General features: G+C 49.2%; 3 protein-coding genes across 3 annotated transcripts; 1 reads left to right on the top strand and 2 right to left on the bottom strand.

Annotated features, from left to right (window-relative positions):
- Positions 1-11141: 11141 nt before the first annotated feature.
- Positions 11142-11995, top strand: J7337_005761 (uncharacterized protein; the record flags this gene model as incomplete). Its single annotated transcript, XM_044823435.1, has 2 exons — positions 11142-11809; positions 11860-11995. 2 exons carry the CDS (start codon positions 11142-11144, stop codon positions 11993-11995), a joined length of 804 nt encoding a protein of 267 aa, XP_044681926.1.
- A 436-nt stretch (positions 11996-12431) lies between these two features.
- J7337_005760 (uncharacterized protein) lies at positions 12432-14699 on the bottom strand (the record flags this gene model as incomplete). Its single annotated transcript, XM_044823434.1, has 3 exons — positions 12432-12871; positions 12919-14187; positions 14246-14699. The coding sequence occupies 3 exons, from the start codon at positions 14697-14699 to the stop codon at positions 12432-12434; spliced, it is 2163 nt and encodes a 720-aa protein (XP_044681925.1).
- A 1884-nt stretch (positions 14700-16583) lies between these two features.
- J7337_005759 (uncharacterized protein) lies at positions 16584-17092 on the bottom strand (the record flags this gene model as incomplete). Its single annotated transcript, XM_044823433.1, has 2 exons — positions 16584-16794; positions 16857-17092. The coding sequence occupies 2 exons, from the start codon at positions 17090-17092 to the stop codon at positions 16584-16586; spliced, it is 447 nt and encodes a 148-aa protein (XP_044681924.1).
- Positions 17093-20376: the final 3284 nt, after the last annotated feature.

The raw sequence follows: 20376 nt of genomic DNA, 5'->3' as shown, positions 1-20376 counted from the left end.
ATCGCGACTGCTACTAGTACTGGGGTCTCTCCCTGGATAGAGTGATCGGTCACCCAGAAATCCCAGTGGCTACAGGAGGCCACGGGGCCGGCAGGGCTACCCAGGCCACAGCGTGCAAGGATGAAGGATCCGGGGGGGGAACAGACGGGAGCGATGCTTGGTGTCATTAACCCCTGGCAGCTCAAACTCCGCTTACTCGCGCCAGCAGTTACTGTGCACCCACAGTGCATCTCAGCACCCGCTTGATGCGACAGGAAAAGCCCGCACACAGCATCGGTTCAAGATACAACTTCGAGACGTCTAGAGAGTAAGTCATAACATGAGAAACCCTACTCAAATCCTCCATTAGGTGATACACTTCCCATGATCATCTCTCAAGTTGCGCCTCAGATACTTGGCTTCGGCTCGTCAATTCATCCAAAACCCAAGTCACCTCGATCATAAGTTGTTCACAAACAGTGAGATTGACTACGTAGATCACATTACAAGGGTCAATTTGATTGGTCTTTGCTCTCCTCGCGGACCTTGTTGTCGTCCATTTCCCACTCAATCACATCAATCCCTGGTTAGATGCTTGGCCCGTGTATGTACATACATACACAATTGAGGTGATACTGGCCAGGTTCTTTAACTGCAAGCATTCACTGGATATTTCCGACAGGATTACGGATGTTATAGGAATCATTCATGCCCTTGTTTCATCAGCAGCTCTTCAGGCTATGAACAACAGTTATCAAAGCATCCAAAAACGGCTTTGAGTCTATCTGGTGTCGTCCACGGCTGCGCTAGAGTCCAGGTTGCCTTTGTGTCGCGTCAGTTTGTTGTGGGCTGGGCTTTTCTCATTTGTCTATCCGGTTGTGTTGTTGCTTTCCTGTGGCCGTGTCGTGTCAGTGTCGTGTTATGTGCTAGTAGTGTGTTGCGCTGTGTGTTGTCTTTGTTATTGTGTGCTCTTGTCGCTTTAACGCCATTCGTCGGCTTTCGACTCTTGGTTGACTTCGGTTCTTTCGCACCCTCCTTCCTTCTACTCTTAAGTGCGGCACAGCACTGTGCAAATTACCCGAGGGCTTTGCTCCCCATGTGAAGTACGGGCTATATTTGCGATTGAGTTTCCAGAGCTCTTCAACCAGGTTCATCCAATCAAAGACTTCGAACACCAACTAGAAGATATTTAGACCAAAGGAAGGGAGAGGATAATGGCATCAGAGTTTGCGCTTCCAGATTCTCGGCGCTTCTGATATTTCTGCTTTCTTACCCCCGAATGATCGATCTGTAGGTAAGGTAAGGTAGTTAACTGCCTTATAACTGCCTTACCTACATACCTAGGTGCTTAATCGTAGTTCTCAACGGTGCGCCAAACCACTACGGGACCGTTACTTTGGGGGACAGCCTGTGCACCATTATTTCTGTGCAACTACCAACAACTCTTATTGAAAAAAGTTGAGAAACCAAATGCGACCAAAAACCTTTCCATAGTGCCGAGAATTCAACAATGGGGGCATCATGCAGACTAGGAGCGGAAAGGCTGTGTACTCTCACTAAGTTCTGACTACGGGATTCGCTTGCGCAGGAACAGCCACCGATGGTGAAGGGAGAGGTCTTGAACAGAGACTCACCAAGTCAAGTTTCTGTAAGAGGCTCAATGACTTTGGTTCCGGCCCAAGATCATTGGTCTACAGTTGTCAATGCTCTTGTTCTGCCAACCTCCTCCCAACCCTGCCTGAGCGAATTGGCCACATCAGCATCCCGGTCTCTCTACATACAGTTGCTCAAGCCCGAGCCCACGGCCATGCGAAAGTCCGTTAATGGCCCGGCAAGTTCTCATGTCCCATGTTGCCATAATCGCATGGGTCGCCGCCGCTCTCCGAGCTGCCCGGATTTCCCCTCTTTGACTAGGCTGTTGGAACAAGCATCCGCTGCTGGTGTTTATTGAGTTTGATTCGTTGATAAGGCATATGTGGAGTTTCCGTTCTCTCTGTTCTGCATAGCTGAACATCAAGTCATCGTCCTCGTGGCTGAGCTTTATGGCCCACCAATGATGGATGTCTTGCACACGAGAAAACGATGAAGGGGTCTGAGGGCCCAGTTGAGCACAGTGCCGGATTACCAGCGGGGTCTCTTATTATTCATAAAAGACCTTCTTCACGGTTCCTGATCCATGGCCGAATGTCCTCGGGTCTGTGAGTTACGCTGTGGCGGTCTCGACGAGCTACTTGCCAGGTATCATGTCTCACTTGAGATCAGTTTTACCTCTGCTACTGTTACCTCTCTCTCCCTTGAGAAAGACTCGGCGGCAAGGTAGCCTCCCGCGAGATTTACCGACGCTCAGACAACGCATGTACAAACTCTGGGCCCAGAATTTCCCGCCTTTGTTGAGCTCTTGACAGCTGACCAGCTGCTTCAGCTTGATACAAAGTTTCGATGGTCTTTCTCATAATTTCCACTCAATCAATAAGACTTGGGCACCGGCTCAGCCACCCGTTTCCCAAGACATGTGACTTTGTAAGTCCTAGCCTCTCTCTGTCAAGACGCCGGTGTTTGCTTTCCTCGCTCCAAGTCTTTACACTTGTTATCAAGCCTCTGAATACGATGCCACTGCCCAGCAGCCTCCTACGTCAACTGTTTCCCACGTATGACTATCACGAGCCTAGCACAGAGGCAGTGGCACTTCTGTTCAATTGCTTCTGACCCATTATTTGTGCCCAGCGAATATCTCGAAAGTCAACACGAAAGGTCAAGGGTCTTGCTCGGAGTCTTAATCCAGCTGGCAAACTCTAAAACTATCAACAATCCATTGTTCACGACCCAAAAGTACCTACCACATCATACCGAGGCACCGATAAAGGGTGTCGAGGCTGGGTTTAACACCATTTTGACCAGGGTGGTACGTTCGTGGGCGGGGATCTCTTGTTACTAGTGAGAAGACAAGTTTTTTCATGGTTCTTCCTCGGAGCGGCTCGACTTCCCGACCACGATAATCGTGATGATGGAGATTGAAAACCAGATATCTGGCAAGAGTGGTCTAGAAACGAACAGCCTCGAGATATACAAACTTAGCGAGTCTGTGGTGTAGATCTTATGCTGGCTACCAAGCTGGCACTACTGTACTGTATGTGTGTCTACTCCGTACATGGTCCTTACGCACCGTTGACCGGGACCTTATGCAAGACGTACAAGGAGCTCATCCAACCAGGGCCAGTGTGACAGGGCCAGGCTGCCACTCCCTCTTAAGGTGCATATCGATGCATACATAAAGAAGCTGGTCCTGGGATGTGCATAAGTGGATGTATGATATTCTTCGATGCATATGATTCACATAATGCCACGAGGCTGAACCGTAGGGACGTCATCCCTTGGCTTGGCTCGTTCGGTCTTTTTTTCCTTTAGGGTTTATTTCGATCGCGTTCGAGAATACGTGGAGAAGACTAGCAACTAACCCAACGACGAAGACTGAATGAACCTCACTCCCCACTCATGATAGATTCTGTTTTGGTCAGTAATAGATTTCCGAAAACCTCGGCCAAGACACTGCCATATGCCTCTCGTGCCCATTGCATCTACAATGTTCACGTAAATCTGACTGTTTAAGAAAGGTATCTCGGCCGCACATGCTTAAGCGTCTGGCAAATAAATCGCGACCTGCCTCATATGGCAAATGGCGCAGATGTTCGGCTTTTTTTTCTCGATCTCTCCGATAATTGCGGATAAGTTAACGAACTACCTCCAGTCAGCCACGACACCCTGAAACCCAGCCTCCGCTGGGTTTTTGCTCAAAAGTAAATTTCCATTAACTATGAGGGTTGTACTCCGTAGCCTGTGTTTACCCGGGTGTCTAGGTGTCTCGCCAAAATGAGACCTCCCTTTTTTGTTCGTTGATTGACACTTCGCTGTGGAGAACCTTCAGTGAGCATGGATGAGCGATAGAGCATGCATATACACAACGGACATAGATAAAGTAAGACGTGGGTAATATTTCTAGGGTTTTACTAAAAACAACGGCGTATAACTCTTCTGTTGCACTGCACACTGAGGCGTCTAATGTACACAAGGGTAGCGAGCGTACTGCAGCCTCATGCAAGATTTCCGTCGAGAGCATGATGGGATATCATCGGTTCCTGCAGCCGAGAGAAAAGAGAAGGCTGGGCAAGAGGCTAACACGGGTGCTGACGGAACCTAGAGACGACAACGGGTATGAGGGAGATCAACCTCGCAGGTTATTCCTTGTCAAATAGGCACATTCGTACCAAGCAGGCGAGGCTGGGGTTTGGCGCCAAACAAGTGACTCGGCGGCAACCATTCGGAGGAACTCGTACAATACGCTCGACCCTGGCCAATCCAAGGTGAGACTTTCTTAAGGGGCTATAGGATTATCTCATAGGCTTGGACTAACTCAAGTACATAGGGTTGATGCAGGTACCATGAGATGCATATCGAGAACAGCTTAGAACAGAGATCAGTTCAGCACATGAGACGCAAACTCGGGTCTGGAGCCGGCTGGTTTCACATTAGGGACTTCACACTAGGAGACCTATGGTTGCGAGCCGATGTGCAATATGATAAGTCCTTGTCTTTAAGCTGTCAGTCTGGGACACATGCATATTTTGACAGAAATTGCTTTTTCTTTCCCACTTCGCCTCAATAACTGCACTTGGAAAGAAGAGGGCCATGGCAAGAAACAAGACAGAAGAAAGGATGTAAAAGCAGATGCAAAAAATAACTTAGGATAAAAGTAAGCCTGCTTCCTTGGTGATCATTTTGCCATGGTCTCTGATAAAATTGTCGAAATTCGCAACTTAATACCCAGCTGGTTGCCTTATCCTTCCACATTCTTTCTTTCTTCCGTCGAGTCTCGCTCCGAGGGATGTCAACATCCGAGCACATCAAACGGGAAGGAACAAACGGCGCACTGTGGCAGGCATTTCCGGGCAAAGAAAGTACCGATACTTCCACCAACCTTACCCCAAAAGGAATGGAACCCTCGATCTCTTCCCGCTTCTAGTCTCCACCACCAACCATTGCCAACCGTTATAGTCACAAATCCAACCTAACCCGCCTCATCTATCAAACGAGGAAGAGGCAAAACATGTGGTTGTTGTCTCTCTTTCTCTTGGGAACAATCCTCACGCCCTGACCTAAATTCAGTGATTAAACAGGACACTCGAGGATATCTACCCCTCTACAGGCAAAATCTCCAAGTTAGGGACGTACTCTGCAGTCTGCATGCTGGCTTTCCAGCCGTTACTTGAGCTAGCAGGGATGTGGAGCAAGAACGTTTTTTTTACATTGACGCCAGAGAAATTGTGGTTACTGATATCAATTTGGCTGTTCGCTAGCTTTCTACCATCGTTCTGGTGTCTTTGCAATGTTCCAGGTAATTGTTTGTTGCCTTTTTTGGGCTGGATGTCAATCACAGCAGCTGACTCCCATCCCCATCCAGCAAATTTGAACAGACGACTGGCCGATCTGTTCAACTGGCCCGCCGTATTTGCATACTGGAGCTTGACAGCTGGCTTCCCCCGACTGGCTTACCCCACGTTGCCCAGCACGTTTCAATGGAGGACACATGTCCAGCCACACACAACATGGCCCGAGTCCTTCAGAAGACGTCCTCAATCTATTCTTGATACGGAATGCTTGTCTCAAATACCCATAGTGTTATGAGCATGCGTTGGATGGGTTGAGACAGGCCATCGTTGGGAAATGATCTCAATCCAGCAACCCAATCTTGCGACACCTGGCATTCGATCATTCAGCCCAACCTCTCACGTATTCCATTCCGTGATCAGTCGATAGGCATCAACAACCCCGCGCAGTCTGATCCGGGCATGTCCGTGAAGCTATTGTCGCTGATGCTACTCTGACAGCGCATGGGGGAATGCAGTTTTGCTTTTTCTCAACCTCATCGTACCATTTCCTTATATCTGATCCACTGGTATAAACTCGTTCCCTTCAAAAAAAAACAAAAACAAAAAAAAAACACTTCAACAGAATTAGACCCGAGGCAAACAACATGTTTAGCACACGAGTGGACTGTGGCCAGATCCTCGCAGCTAGTCATCAATCCTTCAGGCATTGATATTCTAACAGATCCTTATATGTCTAAGCTCGACACATGAATGTCAACTACGTACCGCGTCGTCGGCTTGGTTCGGATTCATATCAGCCAATCTCGGTACCAGCCATACGACCCATCCCTGAAGCACTCGATCGATATCTAACACACTGTCTTCGTGTGTGTTCATATCACTGCAACGACTATTCCACAAACCCGACAATTCTTATGTATGCTCTCCGTGGTTTCGGAGAGCCATTTGCTGCATCTTTAGGAGTATCGTCTAACCCTCGGGTACCATAATTCAAGTGCTGTGGCTTGGTGACTTGTTCCTTGACTTACAAACCAACTCGTGATGGGCCAGAGTGACTGCCTCGAGGACTTGACCCAACGTATGTGCTCGGAAACCACATGATCGACAAATAGTCCGTATACGAAACATTATGATTCTGGTTGCCGGACCTCGGAAATCACATTGCCTTAGGTGCAAGTCATCGCGCGGTAGGGTTGGTGATGCTCCCCATCATCGTTCTTATCCTCGCATTATCCAAGAAGGGCTTGGTCTGCTTTACATATCGTTGAGCCTGGCCTCCCAGAAGCTTCAGTCCCTGCAGCCGCCCTTGCTTCCGGTCGACAAGGATGGCATGGTGGACATGCTGGCTTGAGCACTCGCATGTTCTGCACAGCGGCTATGTAGCTGCATGTCTAAAAGCTAACCAATTAGAAATGCATTATCGTCGGGAAGAGCAAACATGGGCCCCTGTTGGGGTGTTTCAAAACCAACCAGCCGTCCTTAGGCCCGCGTGTGAGCCTTTTGAGTCTAAGCCGCCATTGACTGGACTGCTCCAAGATGCCGTGGGGGAGCCTGGTCGCCAAGACTTAGCCAGTGAGTTGAGTCGCCACGTTTACCTTCTAGAGCCTTAGGGCGCCCACTACCTGGCACACCGGTGCGCGTTAGTCAGTCGTTGGTGGGGGATCCTGACTTTAGTCTACCCGTTCGTCTTGCTGTCAGATGCAGATGGCACAGTGGGAAGAGTAACTTGGGCCTGGGCTGTTGAGTGCTGACAAAAGTGCCCCACCGAGTTTGGCCCTGTTGGAGATTTTGGCGATTTTCACTTCCGAGACTGGCCTCCAGCCGAGAAATACGTGTCGGGAGCATTCAAGTTCTTGGAGAAGGCAGGAAATTCCCTAAGTCCCAATGCTTGCATTTCCATGCAGTCTCCAAACAGTGATTCTACCGAATATTGGGATATCAATTGCAATTCCAAGCCATGTACGACGAGTGCTTCTCTTGCGGTCAACTAGGAAGCTATGATGGCATTTCGTTCTGGCCCAGTCATTATATCTCGATCCAATGATAGCTCACCACGTCTCTGGCACACCACCCACCGCCGCCACCAGCTCCCCAACGACCAGGACGCAACCTCGATAGACTCCGAGGTCATCAGATGAAGCTTTCAGATTACTTGTCTATCTTGTGTCCTCGTCTTCTCGGTCGTTGTCTCCTGTCGGGTCTCTAGACGTGTGTGGATTTTAATCGGTGCACATCGTGCAAGACCTGCTACCAATTCCTTGCCACGATCCAGGGAATAATGCGTCGTGAACTAAACCTGAAGTTTGTGACTTGCCTTCATTCACCAGAGCATGGCGATTGCTTTGAACGACTCCGGGATGTTTGCCCAGTGGGATGCTCACCCCGGCCTCCGGAGTTCGGGGCTTTGTCCACATACTGCCGCTGCGTTCTTAATCCCCAGATGCGATCTGGCAGCGCTTAGTGCGCTCCTGTAACTCTGCCTTGTAGCCGACCCTGTTGAGAGATCTGACCTATGCTTGCATACGCACCCAATTTCATGCTGCGAGTTCTCCATCATGCTGATGGAGCAGTAGGCCGCGGTCTTTCCAGGGACTGTGGACTCTATCGTGTATGGTATCAAGATCATATTCAAAGAGCGATGAAGTGCCGTCAGTTTTTTGCGCCCCGATAGTGGCTTTTTAGAGCCTAGTGCTACCCTCACCGCTATTCTCTGACCCAATTGTACCTTTCAGTGAGATGTACACTTGTACAGTACTAGCCTCTAAAGCGACCCCCTTTGTGGTGACCTTGGGCGTCAGTCAACAAGGGTGGCCTTGTTACATATGATAACGGCACGACTTGGATGCCAGCTCACTTCAAGCTCCACAGGGCCATAGCCAAACAGATCTCGCGGGAAGCCAAGCCATGATAGCATCGTTCCCTGTCAGCATCATGCTGGTTGGAGCTTGACGGGTAAGCAGCATGTACTCCGCATCTGCTAGTGGTAGTCCACAAGGGCCTCAGTGAAAAGCAGACTGAAAGAGTCTTGCGTGACACAGGCTGTCCTCATCGAGATATTGCAGGATCGCATCATGATCATGGCTACGTGGGAAAGGTGCCACGGCTTGGATGTAAAGTCTCAGCCTCAGGACCACCTTGTGGCGAGTCAGGGCGAGGCTATAGCTATATCGACAACGGGAAGGCTTTGCGTCGTGCCTGGTGCCTTCAATTGCATCGCGTGAAGTGACAATATCGCGTTTCTACGTGCTGCCCACTCCGTTAGCCTTCCCGCACATCACATCAAGCAGCGGGGTGTTTGAGGGGCTGGGGGTACTTGATGTCTATCCACCTGGCAGCTAATGTACGGTACGGGAAGCCTTCATGCATGCACGTACGCGTGCATGCAGGCCGGGCGACTGTAGTGTTAATTCGTAATGTACGAATATGTGTTTCAACAGAGCACGAAAGATCTCTGACAAGCCAAAAGGTATGACCTATCTGCTAGGGACACATGGAGGTCAATGGGCAGAAGTGGCTGAAAGGTCGGGATGTCATATCTCCTGGTTTTGGTGGCCAAGGTCCTCGACGATGAGTTCCTGAGGAGAGCCCCTGATCTGAGCAGCCTATTCTCAGAAGCACATAATTAATTCAGAGGACAATAACTTGATGAAGCAGACAGCCACATCTCGATTGTGCGTAGCCCATGTCAGCATGTCAGTCACTCTCAAGTCACTCCCAGTCGATGAAAGGGACGAAAATTGCAGTGGGAGGATAGATGGATTTGATTAACAGTGCTCCTGGTCAAAGATGCTGTTACCCGCCATGCCCATATGATGCAAACCGTCAATCAAGCCAAGGTTATAATACCGATGCACTGTAAAGACACCTCTTTGCAATACGCCAGATCACAACATCTCTGTAATTCAGAGGGGGGTGCTGCAGGTATGTTATGCATACTGTAATGTACGTACAGGTGATTGGAGGTAGTGCTTGAAATGCTGGTCAGGATTATTGGTGGCAAATGCTTTCGTTTGTTAAGCAAGGAAAGGATAGTTCTGGTCAACGCCTCCACCTCGTCTTGGGTTGTATCAAGTTCCTACGATCCTGGTCGAGCCGTCAAGCGATCGGTCTTTTGTGTTTGGCTTTCTCCGAACCCATGAAGAGTTCGAAGGTTGAGGCTTGGGGGCCAAGAGGGAGGAAGGGGCCTAGGTAATCTAAGGACTTCACGAAGGGGGGCGGAAGAGGAATTGGGTGGCCCCAGACCGTGACATGTCATGACATGACATGAACATGAACATGGAATGGCCTGGGCTGGAGTCGCTGGTGCCTGTACGGAGTATGTACATGTATGTATGTAGAGGCAAACTCGGCGAGACGAGACGGGCCGTTCACCGGGCGGATGTTCAAGGCCGAGCTGTGAGAGGAACGGGCCTTTCAGACAAGGATCGATGTGATGAAGTTGAGAAGTGACAGGGATTCAATGAGATGTTATGTGATTGACATGGCACCGACTGGTCCAGGCAATTCGTGTATCATGACAATGTATATCAGGTCTAGGCGCTAGGGTCGGAGGATGGTCAAAGAGCAACTGCGAGAGATTGGAGAGCTGAGACTGAGAGGGACTCGAATGAAATCGAGCCCGTATGTCAGATAGGTAGAGAGAGGCCTCAGCCAAAGTCCAAGCCTAAGCACAAGCACAAGCCCGACCCTGACCCTGACCCTGAGGCGCTTGATCCTGCGCCTTGCATGACACACATACATACTTTTATCAAGATGATAGATGAGAGTTGAGCGGACGTGTTTTAACTTACCTAGCTTACTTATTGGGTACTGTACTGTGCTGTACTATACTGTGCTGCACCTATTGTAGGCACCTGGTTTGAGGTGGGCGCGCGGCTCTACCCGCGCGCTGCAGCGCGTGAGACAGGTTGCAAGCCGCGGGTGCACTCTAACTTACATCTTTAGTAGTCTAGGTATGTATGTCATATAATGCCAGGCCATATCCTGCTACTTTTGCCTGCCAGGAGGTCTGCCCGTCTAGGTAACGGGGATTTTGGGTTTGGTTTACCAACATAACCTACCGCAGCAAACTATCGACCGTTTCAGGTATACATATGGTCTACCAGGTTCATCGTGCACCGCACAGCACTAGTTGGAGCGAGGCCCGTGATATTACATAGATCCAATGCACATCATGTTTGCAGCGCGCTTTGTTGGCATTCTCCTTCATCCAATGAGGGACTGTGTTAATTCACCAGACTACAGTATGGTCTTTGCCTTGCCATTCCGGACCGGACGGTGGGAAGGAGAGAAAGGGGTAAATCTTGTCATCTCGATTGAAGATTTTGATGATGGTAACAGAGGATTTTCGTCTTCGTTCCCTTGTTCTGACACTACAAATCCAACTATGGTGTCCAAAGTATGCCCAAGTTGGAATAAAACTAAATCGAACAGCATGCTAAGATAAACATCACATTCAAAACACATGGAAGCAACATACCATGTATTCAGATGTAAAACAATTAATGCTCAAGTCATTGCGGAGTATAGGGTAAGCGCCTTAATCAGACTCATGTGACTACGCGTAAAGGTCCTGCACATGTCAACGAGAAAGACGTGGATATAGTGGTTGGTCACACGCGCCAGCGCCAAAAGCGGACACAACATGACACAACGACAAGAAAATGACAGTAACAAACCCCCACAAGACAAAGAACGCTTCATCACAACATCACATCACATCACAACTCACACAAAACTGGAACTGGCGAACTCCTTCATAAGTGGCAAGAAGAAGAGATGTCACACCCTATACGAAAGGCCGCCGAGCCTCAACACGCTGCATCTTTTGACCCATGGAACTCATCGTCAACCGGCCACCAACGTCCTGAATCATGCCCCGGAACTGGCTGGCGCGAGTCTCGTAACCTCAAGCTCAACAGTCAATTTCGCAGCGGCTTATCTGGTGGAAAGCGTCTGAGCGACACATGGGGTGCTGGCTCAGAGGATTACGATGTGAAGCGCAAGATGTTGGTCCCCAAGGCTGTGAAGGAAAGGGCACAGCGGAGCGTAAAGGATATGCTCGTGCAACCAGGCAAGATGCGTGAGAGTCTAGGGGTGAAGGATGAGGTCCAAGGAAAAGGACATGAAGCAACCATGAATTCAAGAAAACTGGAGGATGAAGAGAGAGAAGCAGAGCTGTCTCGCCGACGGATGTTTGATGGGGTGACTGTTTACGTCAACGGGAGTTGTTTCCCTCTCGTATCAGATCTCAAGCTCAAGCAGCTTGTCACTGAACACGGAGGTCAGATGTCATTGCACCTCGGACGCCGGAAAGTCACCCATGTCATACTAGGAAGGTCAGCTGGACGATACTCGGGTGCCGGTGGTGGCCTTGCTGGAGGGAAACTAGAAAAGGAGATCAGGAGAACGGCTGGATGTGGAGTTAAGTTTGTTGGTGCTGAATGGTACCTGTATCTCTCATCTGTACTCGAGCCATGACTAATGCTATCAATAGGATCCTCGAAAGCCTGCAGGCCGGGAAAAGGCTACCCGAAGCACGCTTCTCCAGTACCAAGATGGCACCCAAGGCACAGGGCAGCGTATATAGCCTCTTTTCGAGGCAGTTGAGTGGCCAGTCATCCAAGGACTGAGCTGTACTCACCTATACGCTATGTTTTTGTTCACCGGAGTCTAGGATAGGGGCCATAAGAAGTTTCGGTCACAATCTTACGCCTATATCTCCGGTTACGAATGGTCAAACATTGGAGGGTCTTTTGCTTCGAGTAAACGGTCGGTAGCGTGGGATAGGATATCTGTGGTTACGAATGCGGCTGCGATATAGAATGCTGGAGTCTGTCACGCCCTCGCAGGCAACGGAGGCTCGTCTCGAACTAGCTTTCCTTCAGAAGCCATCAAACGTTAAATAAGGAGAATGAGCGTCAGAACATCGCGAGTGGCTCATCTACCAAGTGAAATGGACTCCGGATGAAGAAACTAAGTCACTGTATCTTCCAACGATATCAGGCCACTCGAAGCTACCAGAAAAGATCCGCTATTTTCAGAAAGGTCGCTCATATCAAACCTGCTTTATAGGCGAGCCTTCACCATGCCATCCGTCTCGGTCTCTGCTCGTTCAAAGTACTCCCTGATCCTGGCACGGGCAACAGTCAATGTCGACACATCTTCAATCGTGCTAGGAACCGCAACTTCCTTGTCAAAGTCACCACGAATGGCGTTCTCCACCATCTCCTTGAGGACCCGTCGTAGCATTTTGCCAGACCTTGTCTTAGGGATCATTCCCTTGCCCTGGATGATGCCGCCTAGTGAGGCTATAGCACCCACCTGGCCACGGACTAACTGCTGTATTTCCTTGACGACCGATTCACTCGGCACTGCTGGATCTGCACAGCCTTGTCCCGAAAGTGCTACGAAGGCGAAAGGAAGCTGACCCTTTAGTGAATCCGGTACGCCTACGATACAAACTTCAACGACACGAGGATGGGCTGCAATGGCCTGCTCAATAGATCCTACACACTGTTAGTCCATACTGAAGTTGGAAGAAATTGAAACGTACCGCTTGATAGACGATGCGCGCTGACATTTAAAACATCGTCGCTGCGTGCCATCACATGGATATAACCTTGCTGGTCGATCCAGCCCGAATCACCGGTATCAAGCCACTTTCCCTCGAATCTTTTCAAGTAGCCTTTCCAAAAGCGTTCTTCATCCTTCCACAGAGTGCGAAATCCTGTCGGGGCGAGAGGCATTGCCAAAACAATATTTCCCATGGATCCCCTCTTGACTTCACTGCCCTCATCATCCACGATACGAACGTCAAAGCCTGGCATTGCTTTCCCAGCACTACCAGCCTTCAGGCAAGGAGGTGGATGTCCACGAACTTCTGTCTTGCGATGCTTGCCAGCGTGCGGAACGAGCGCTCGCCCCGTGATGGGGGAACCAACTTCTGTAGACCACCAATTATCAACTACGGCTGCGCCTTCGGCGCAATATTGACCCATGAGCTGCTGATAAGTGTCGATAAGTGTAGGCTCGGAGCGTTCTCCAGCGAGGAAGAGAGCTCGCAAAGTTTTGAGAGCACCCCTTTTGCCGTAATCGATGAAGGATTGGTTGTTGGGGTCATCGCGCCTGATTGCACGTAGAGCTGTTGGCGCTGTGAACATGGTGTTGACTTTATACTCTTCAACTATTCTCCAGAACGCCGATGCGTCAGGGGTACCGACGGGTTTGCCCTCGTACAAGACAGTTGCAGCTCCTGTGAGGAGCGGACCGTAGATGATGTATGAGTGACCGACGACCCAGCCAATATCCGATGCCGTAAAGGAAACACACCCAGGGCCGTGAATGTTAAACAGATAACTTATGGACAGGTGCAGACCGACAGCGTGACCACCAGCATCGCGGAGTACACCCTTTGGGGTTCCAGTGGTGCCTGAAGTGTGAATGATATAAATAGGGTCGGTGCTCTTGACTGGCACACAGTCCGCCTTAATTCCTCGAGATCGGGCACTGTCGACTAGCATGTTCCAGTCGAGCTGCCCAGTTTCGTGGTTGAGATTCCAACGGAGCTGATCTCTTTGCCAGACAATAACATTATGGGGCTTATGGCCAGCCAACCGAATCGCTTCCTCTACCAAGCCTTTGTATGCAATTGGAGGTTTGTTGCCATCGATACCAGAAGACGCCGTCAGAATAGCCGTAGGACGGCATGAATCGATACGTTGCGCCAGAGCGTGAGGGGCAAAACCACCAAACACAATAGAGTGGATAGCGCCCAGTCGATTAGCAGCAAGAATACCTATCACGGCAGCGGGAATCGTAGGCACTGTTACTCAAGTTAGCTGCCAGCATCACTGTACGAGAACGATGCATGGTTTACTCACTATACAGCAGGACTACATCCCCCTTCTGTATCCCTTGCTCTCTTAGAGCACCAGCAAGAGTCTCTACCTCACCAAGAAGCTGACTGTATGTATATTTTTCCTTTGTCTTTGTCACTGGACTGTCAAAGTAGATGGCGACGGAATCGCCATGCCCATCATGTACATGTCGATCGACACAATTGTAACAAGTAGATATTTCGCCGCCTGGGAACCACTCCCAGCTATCATGTGTAACACCGTTCTTGAGAGTTTTCTGAGTGAGCTGGATGGTTGACGAATATGGCTTATGCCAGTGGAGATGCTCGGCTTGGTGTCTCCAGAAGTCTTCGGGGTTCTCAAGACTGTGACGAAGCACCTCGTCTTGTATATGTTGATCTTGCTGGTTGTGGGGCATAGCTGGTATTTCGTTCTTACTTTGTATCTTGGGCTCCTCATTCAATGCAGTACTGGGCATGGATGAGTAACTCTGTGCTTTTGTCGATGCCAATGGCTTTGGCAGGGAGGGGTATCTCGGCAACAAATAGCAACAACGATGATTAAAGGGGCATGTCGGAGTAGGAACTGATAAGCTAGGGGGCCGAGTGTATATGATAAACTGAATGGCTTGTCTTAGGTTCAACGGCATGGGACCTCACTACCGACAAGCTTCGGGCCGTCTTTGACGGTGTACAAATAACTCTGCCAGGGTGACGATCTCTTCTGCAATGAAACTGTCCAACAGAGGTATCCAAGGTCAAGCTTGATGAAAGAAGTCCTGGCGAGGGAGTTTGACTTTGATACATGAAATGAGATGTCGGATCAAAGGAAGTACCATTGACCAAGGAGATAGGCGATATACCTTCAGGCGAGGCGAGGGCGAGTCCAGTGAAACCATCTTGCACTATTGGAGACTGGCAGTATCAAGAAAAATACAGCGAGATGCTTCCCCCCAACAAATTCCCATCTCTAATCATCAATTGCGGCTCTCCCAGCATGCTTGGCAGGGTAGGGTGGCTTCATACTGTACCAGATAACCTTCCCCGCATTACGCCAAGATGACCGTCCCATTTGTCCGGTAGACCTTATGGATAACGGCCGGGTCGGTATAAGGCCGAGCCGTGATAGTTAGTAATTGTTGAGTTCTTTGACAACGTGTAAACTGTAAAGCTTATTTGGTGGTTTATGTCTGAGACGGTGATATCCCGGATATTCGGGATCACTTAGCTCTGATCGACTGCCGTAGTACGGAGTACACTTCTTACTAAGCAATTTGACAGGCTGACCTTGATGGTATGCCTCACCGCATGAAAAGATTGTTTTCTTCTTCTTCTTCTTCTTCATGCAATGCAATCTCTTTGCATGCTGATAAGATATATAATCTGATAATGATAATATTCAAAAAGTATCAACCGACATATTGCTGTATCGCAAGGTGTGAAAGTTCATGCTTGGATAACAAACCCCACGACTCAAAGCAGCTCAACGTTGGGTTAGATTGAAGACACGGGAAAGTAGTAGTTTTTCAGCAGCTCCTTTATTACTGGCAGTAACAAAGTGTGGCTCAAGTTATCAGTTATTAAGTGAACCAACGTTGGCTTTGTCTCGGCATATAACAGCTGAAACAAACACCCAAGACATATTCACATCGTAAACACGACAACAGAGTTAATAATGCCGGGCCAAAACTGGCCTCTCAGCAATGCTTGCTTTTGCCTTGACTATGATACATGGTTTCCCAGAGGCTCGCAATAACATTGAATCTAGTTGACAAGAGACCATAAACACACCCGGTTTGTGTATATATATATATATGCGCCAATAACTTGACCGCAAATATTAAAGACGTTTGGCAACCCAAAAATATGTATCAAGAAGAGGAAACGGGAGTCGAGGTTGGAAAAGCGTCTCTTGAAGTTATTGATGGGAGCAGGAACAAAGACGAACCGCGAGTGAAGCTAGACAAGATCGTCCTGTTTTGCTCAAGGCCAAAAAAAACACACATTATATTCCCAGCCCCGAAAGATCTCACACACAGGGAATATGCAAGCTCCTTCCGAACACCGAGACAAAACTCATATACAAGAATGTCTCAACTCCTGCAAAGCGTGGCCATCATTAGACAAGACTCCATAGAGCGTTGCAAGGGTATACCGGTTCTCCCGTGACATATGTTCGTAACCCAAAATAAAAAGTTCTATACATTCCCTGAAAGATCGCTTACATCCCCAACTGAAACCAAACCATTGCTAACTGTTCCACACCACTCCATGAGGAATGATCGATGCCCCCACGCGAATCAAGTATTACTGAGCGTAAAGCATCGTAGGCACGACGTGGAGTAGGCTTGCTAGCTGTTGATTTACAGGAAAGCAGCAAGACCGACGACGGCAGCAAGACCGGCACCGGAGAGAGCGGCGACCTTGCCGGCACCGGCGGTGGGGACCTCGGAAGGAGCACCAGCGGTGGGGGTAGCACCGGGACCAGCAGGAGAACCAGGCTTGCCGGGCTTACCGGTAGGGTAAACGGGGACCATGGTGGAGTTGTTGCCGTGGTGGGCGGGAGGAGCAGGGCTGAGACACTGTCAGTATGGATGTTTTGATGAGACTGAGGACATCGGATATCAGTAACTTACCAGTCGTGGCAGACGACAGCGGAGGTGGTGATGACAGGCTTGGTGACAGTGCAAGGGCAGTCAGTGATGGTGAGGGTGGTGGCCTCGGTGATAGTGTAGGTCTTGTCGCCGTGGACGATCTCAGTGGGACCGGGGCAGTAGGTGGTGTAGGCAGTGACGACCTCGGTGGTGTAGGTGACGTTCTTGGCGTGGGCAGCGACGCCAGCAGCGAAAGCGAGAGCAGTAGCGAACTTCATTTTGTCGGTTGGTTTGGGGTTGGGATTAAATTAAGGTAACTCGGAAGTTGTATAGTTGGTAGATGTGCTGTAACGAGTGAAATTGACTAAAAGTCAAGGTGTAGTAGCGAATGAATGTGTGTGGGTGAAGAAGAAGAAAGAAAGAAAAAAGACTCTGGAGATCTGGAGGACTCGAGCTTTATATTAAGATGAGGTCTTCGCTCGACAGGGACTGATAGGGAGGTTGATGAGATTTTGGGTATGGGGGTGTGGGTATGCCTGTGGTGTGGCCCGCAATGAATCAGTAATGGAGGGGTGGGACCTGGAGCAACAGGGGACCTGGGGCATGGGCTAGCATGGGGATCCTTGAGAATAGCGATTAATTAAAATCTGTACGGTGTATGGAGTACGAGCAGGCCATTCATCCAGTGTCAGAGGCCCCGTGCAAGTCTAGAGCGGACGAGAGTCAGGAAAAGACAAAAAGATAAGCTCATCTAGGCCCAAGTTCCGGTGGCACACTACCATATCCGTACAATGTAATGAGCTCGGTAGGCAAGCATTGATTTTTTCTACCAATCGCCATGTTATTGAACCACAGTTAGGGGCGAATTCTACCAGGATTGCAGGTTTAGTTGTTGCACTCAAGGATTTGTACAACCACAAGTTCATGAGTTGTTCTTATCTGAGTGGACGCTGGCTGGCATCAGGGCAACTCCTTGTCGAGGAAAACAACTTCCCAGATACAAAAAATAGCCATTCATTGATATCAAGCTCGAAACCAGCAGCTATACCTTCTGATACTGTTTCTAGACCGCATATTTGTATCCAAGAGAGAGAGCCCATGTGAGAAAGTTCTTCATCACACCTTTCGGTATTGTTGTTTTAAATATAAGGAGACATTATGAGCCTCGTTTAGGCAGCGTCGACTATTACTCTGTGTGTGAAATCGTTCTTCGGATTGCCAGCTACCTAAGAACAAGAAAGGGGTGCTTTGCTGAGAACGGGCCCTGGGAACGTGCGTGGGGAGAGGAGGCCCTTCCACTTTGCCTCGTGCTCTGGTGTGGGAACCCCGGCAAATGGAAATGGATGTCTTGCGCTCTGACAGGTATCATCACCGAGACAGCTAAAAAAGGAACCAGTCATGAGAGGGGACCTGGAAGTCGGCGGACATCCGCAGCGCCTACGGATATGCATGCTCGACTTCCAATCTTCAAACCGAAATTACTCCTCCATATCACACTAGAAATAGACAAATAATACCGAGTGATATTGCGAGGAAGAAGATACTGGGTAGGTAGTATTGCCATATGCTGATATAGAACTGAGCCTACTGAGGCAAGAGATTTGCGATAGCTATAATTATCGTCGGATGAGCCGAAGCGGACCGACGTTCCACGTCGAAAATCCCAGTGATATGATCAGAACTCCGGGGTCACAGTGTCTTTCTTCTTCGGAACTAGACATGTTAATTCTTGCCAGTTTGAAATAGAAGCAAGTTCCACGAGAGAGTATGGAGCATGTATGATAGTAATGAATGAATTTATTTGAAATGTCGATATTGCGAAGTACCTTAGTCAGGGAGGCTTCCAAATCTGATCAGAATGATCAATCGACAAGTCTCAAGGCGTAAGGTACCAGTATGTGCCTATCGAAGGATTTTCTGTTTCCGAAGATCTACTGATTTGACTTTAGAAGAATGAAGATCAAATGAGAAATGGACGGACTGTCGCGTGGGTGCGAGGCAGCCACCCCCGTTGCTCTTCGCCAGGCAATACCTTATCCAATAGACTGTCGCCTTCCTATTGTGGGCATGTTCACTGGTCAGTTCCCCTAGAATAATGCGACACTAATGCAGGAACAAATCTCTTCCTGCTGCCTTGCCAATCCCCTTATTCAACTTTTGCAGAATTCGCTCCTGCTAGGTTGTATCACGGCTCGACAATGGAAGTCCCCTCCAATGAAACCGATCCATTCTTTATCTGCCTCAACTGTGCTTTCATCTGAAGCTGCAGCGAGCATCACCCGTTCATGTAGTAGCGGGAAGCCCATATTTATCCATCCTGGCAATAATCGCCACCAGCAATGAGCTGGCGCCATCATCTGATTGGTCGCGTTGATCATGCCATGCCTGAGCTGTGAATCCAATAGCATAGAGTAAACAGACAAGACCACAAGGAGATGGCTCCTGGCAATATCCTCCCCGATATCTACTGAACAGCATCCGCAATACACCGTGCACCGACTAGTTAGTCTTGGACTCTCCAGTGGCAGAGTGGGCAATTATCCACACGGTAGTCAATGGCTTGAATGGCTAGATGGGTTCTGGCACACATGCACCTTGTAGCAGGGGTTAGGAGACCTGGGGGCGGTCTAAGCTAGAGCCTAGAGGGCCGGAACATTAAACAGAGTTCTCACTGAGCCCAAGCAACAGTGAACACTTGGCTAGGTATGCCAACGCTGCACCGTTAGCACAGTTATTCGAGGCTCCTGATATGGTCGGGTCACGCAGAAGTCGTTGAGAAACAAGGCGGCCATGTTCTAGCTGTCCTATCAATGTCTGAGAGGTGGACTAGATCCTGGGTTGGCAACGGAGTCGAAGTCTGTTGACTTTCCTCTTCAGGCTGTTCCCGTGTTGTCTCTGATGAGTGCTCCAAAACAGTCGGATCCGTCTGACGGTTGGGGTCTTGACACCCACCCATACAATCTCCCTTGTCATGTCAGATCTAGCCTAAGCCAGTCCTGTCTCTAGGTACCTCGGTACGCATGTAGTACCCTTTACAGTACTTGCTGATCCCTTTCCAGTGAGCAAACCAAGATCAGTCAGCAAGATATCACCATGGATAAAGTACTGATGATAAGGCGGCTCGACGGTTCTGTCTGTTAGCAACCCTCCATAATTTCCCTTTGAACCACTAAAACATAGTTTAGCTATCAGACAGCCTGAACACCTTCAACATCTCGATGCCTTATCTTTGATTGAAGATGAGGGCCTGTCCATTCCCCTGACTTTTAGGTCAGTCAGCATTGGCTTCAAGTTCAATCGAGGCGAACCCCCTGATACAAGGCGAGGCGAATCGGTTCCAAAGAATCCAAACTGAGTATCGAAAGCTCCATCCTGGTCTCGTATTTTCCCCATCAACCTCTTTCGAGTCATGGATTCTCGATGGGGTCTTTCGGTTCGGTAGCTCTGTCTTGTCTTAGTTTCGACTATCATCACTCTGGTAAGTTTAGATGGCGACCCACGTCTCAAGTCCACAGAAATAAGAATCAGTGTCCAGGGGTTATCGGGCACTGTAGTTTTCTGA

Source organism: Fusarium musae, chromosome 4, assembly GCF_019915245.1.
Source record: "Fusarium musae strain F31 chromosome 4, whole genome shotgun sequence".
Taxonomy (NCBI): domain Eukaryota; kingdom Fungi; phylum Ascomycota; class Sordariomycetes; order Hypocreales; family Nectriaceae; genus Fusarium; species Fusarium musae.
The sequence above is the reverse complement of the archived record's forward strand: the minus strand, read 5'-3'. Positions and strand labels throughout refer to the sequence as shown.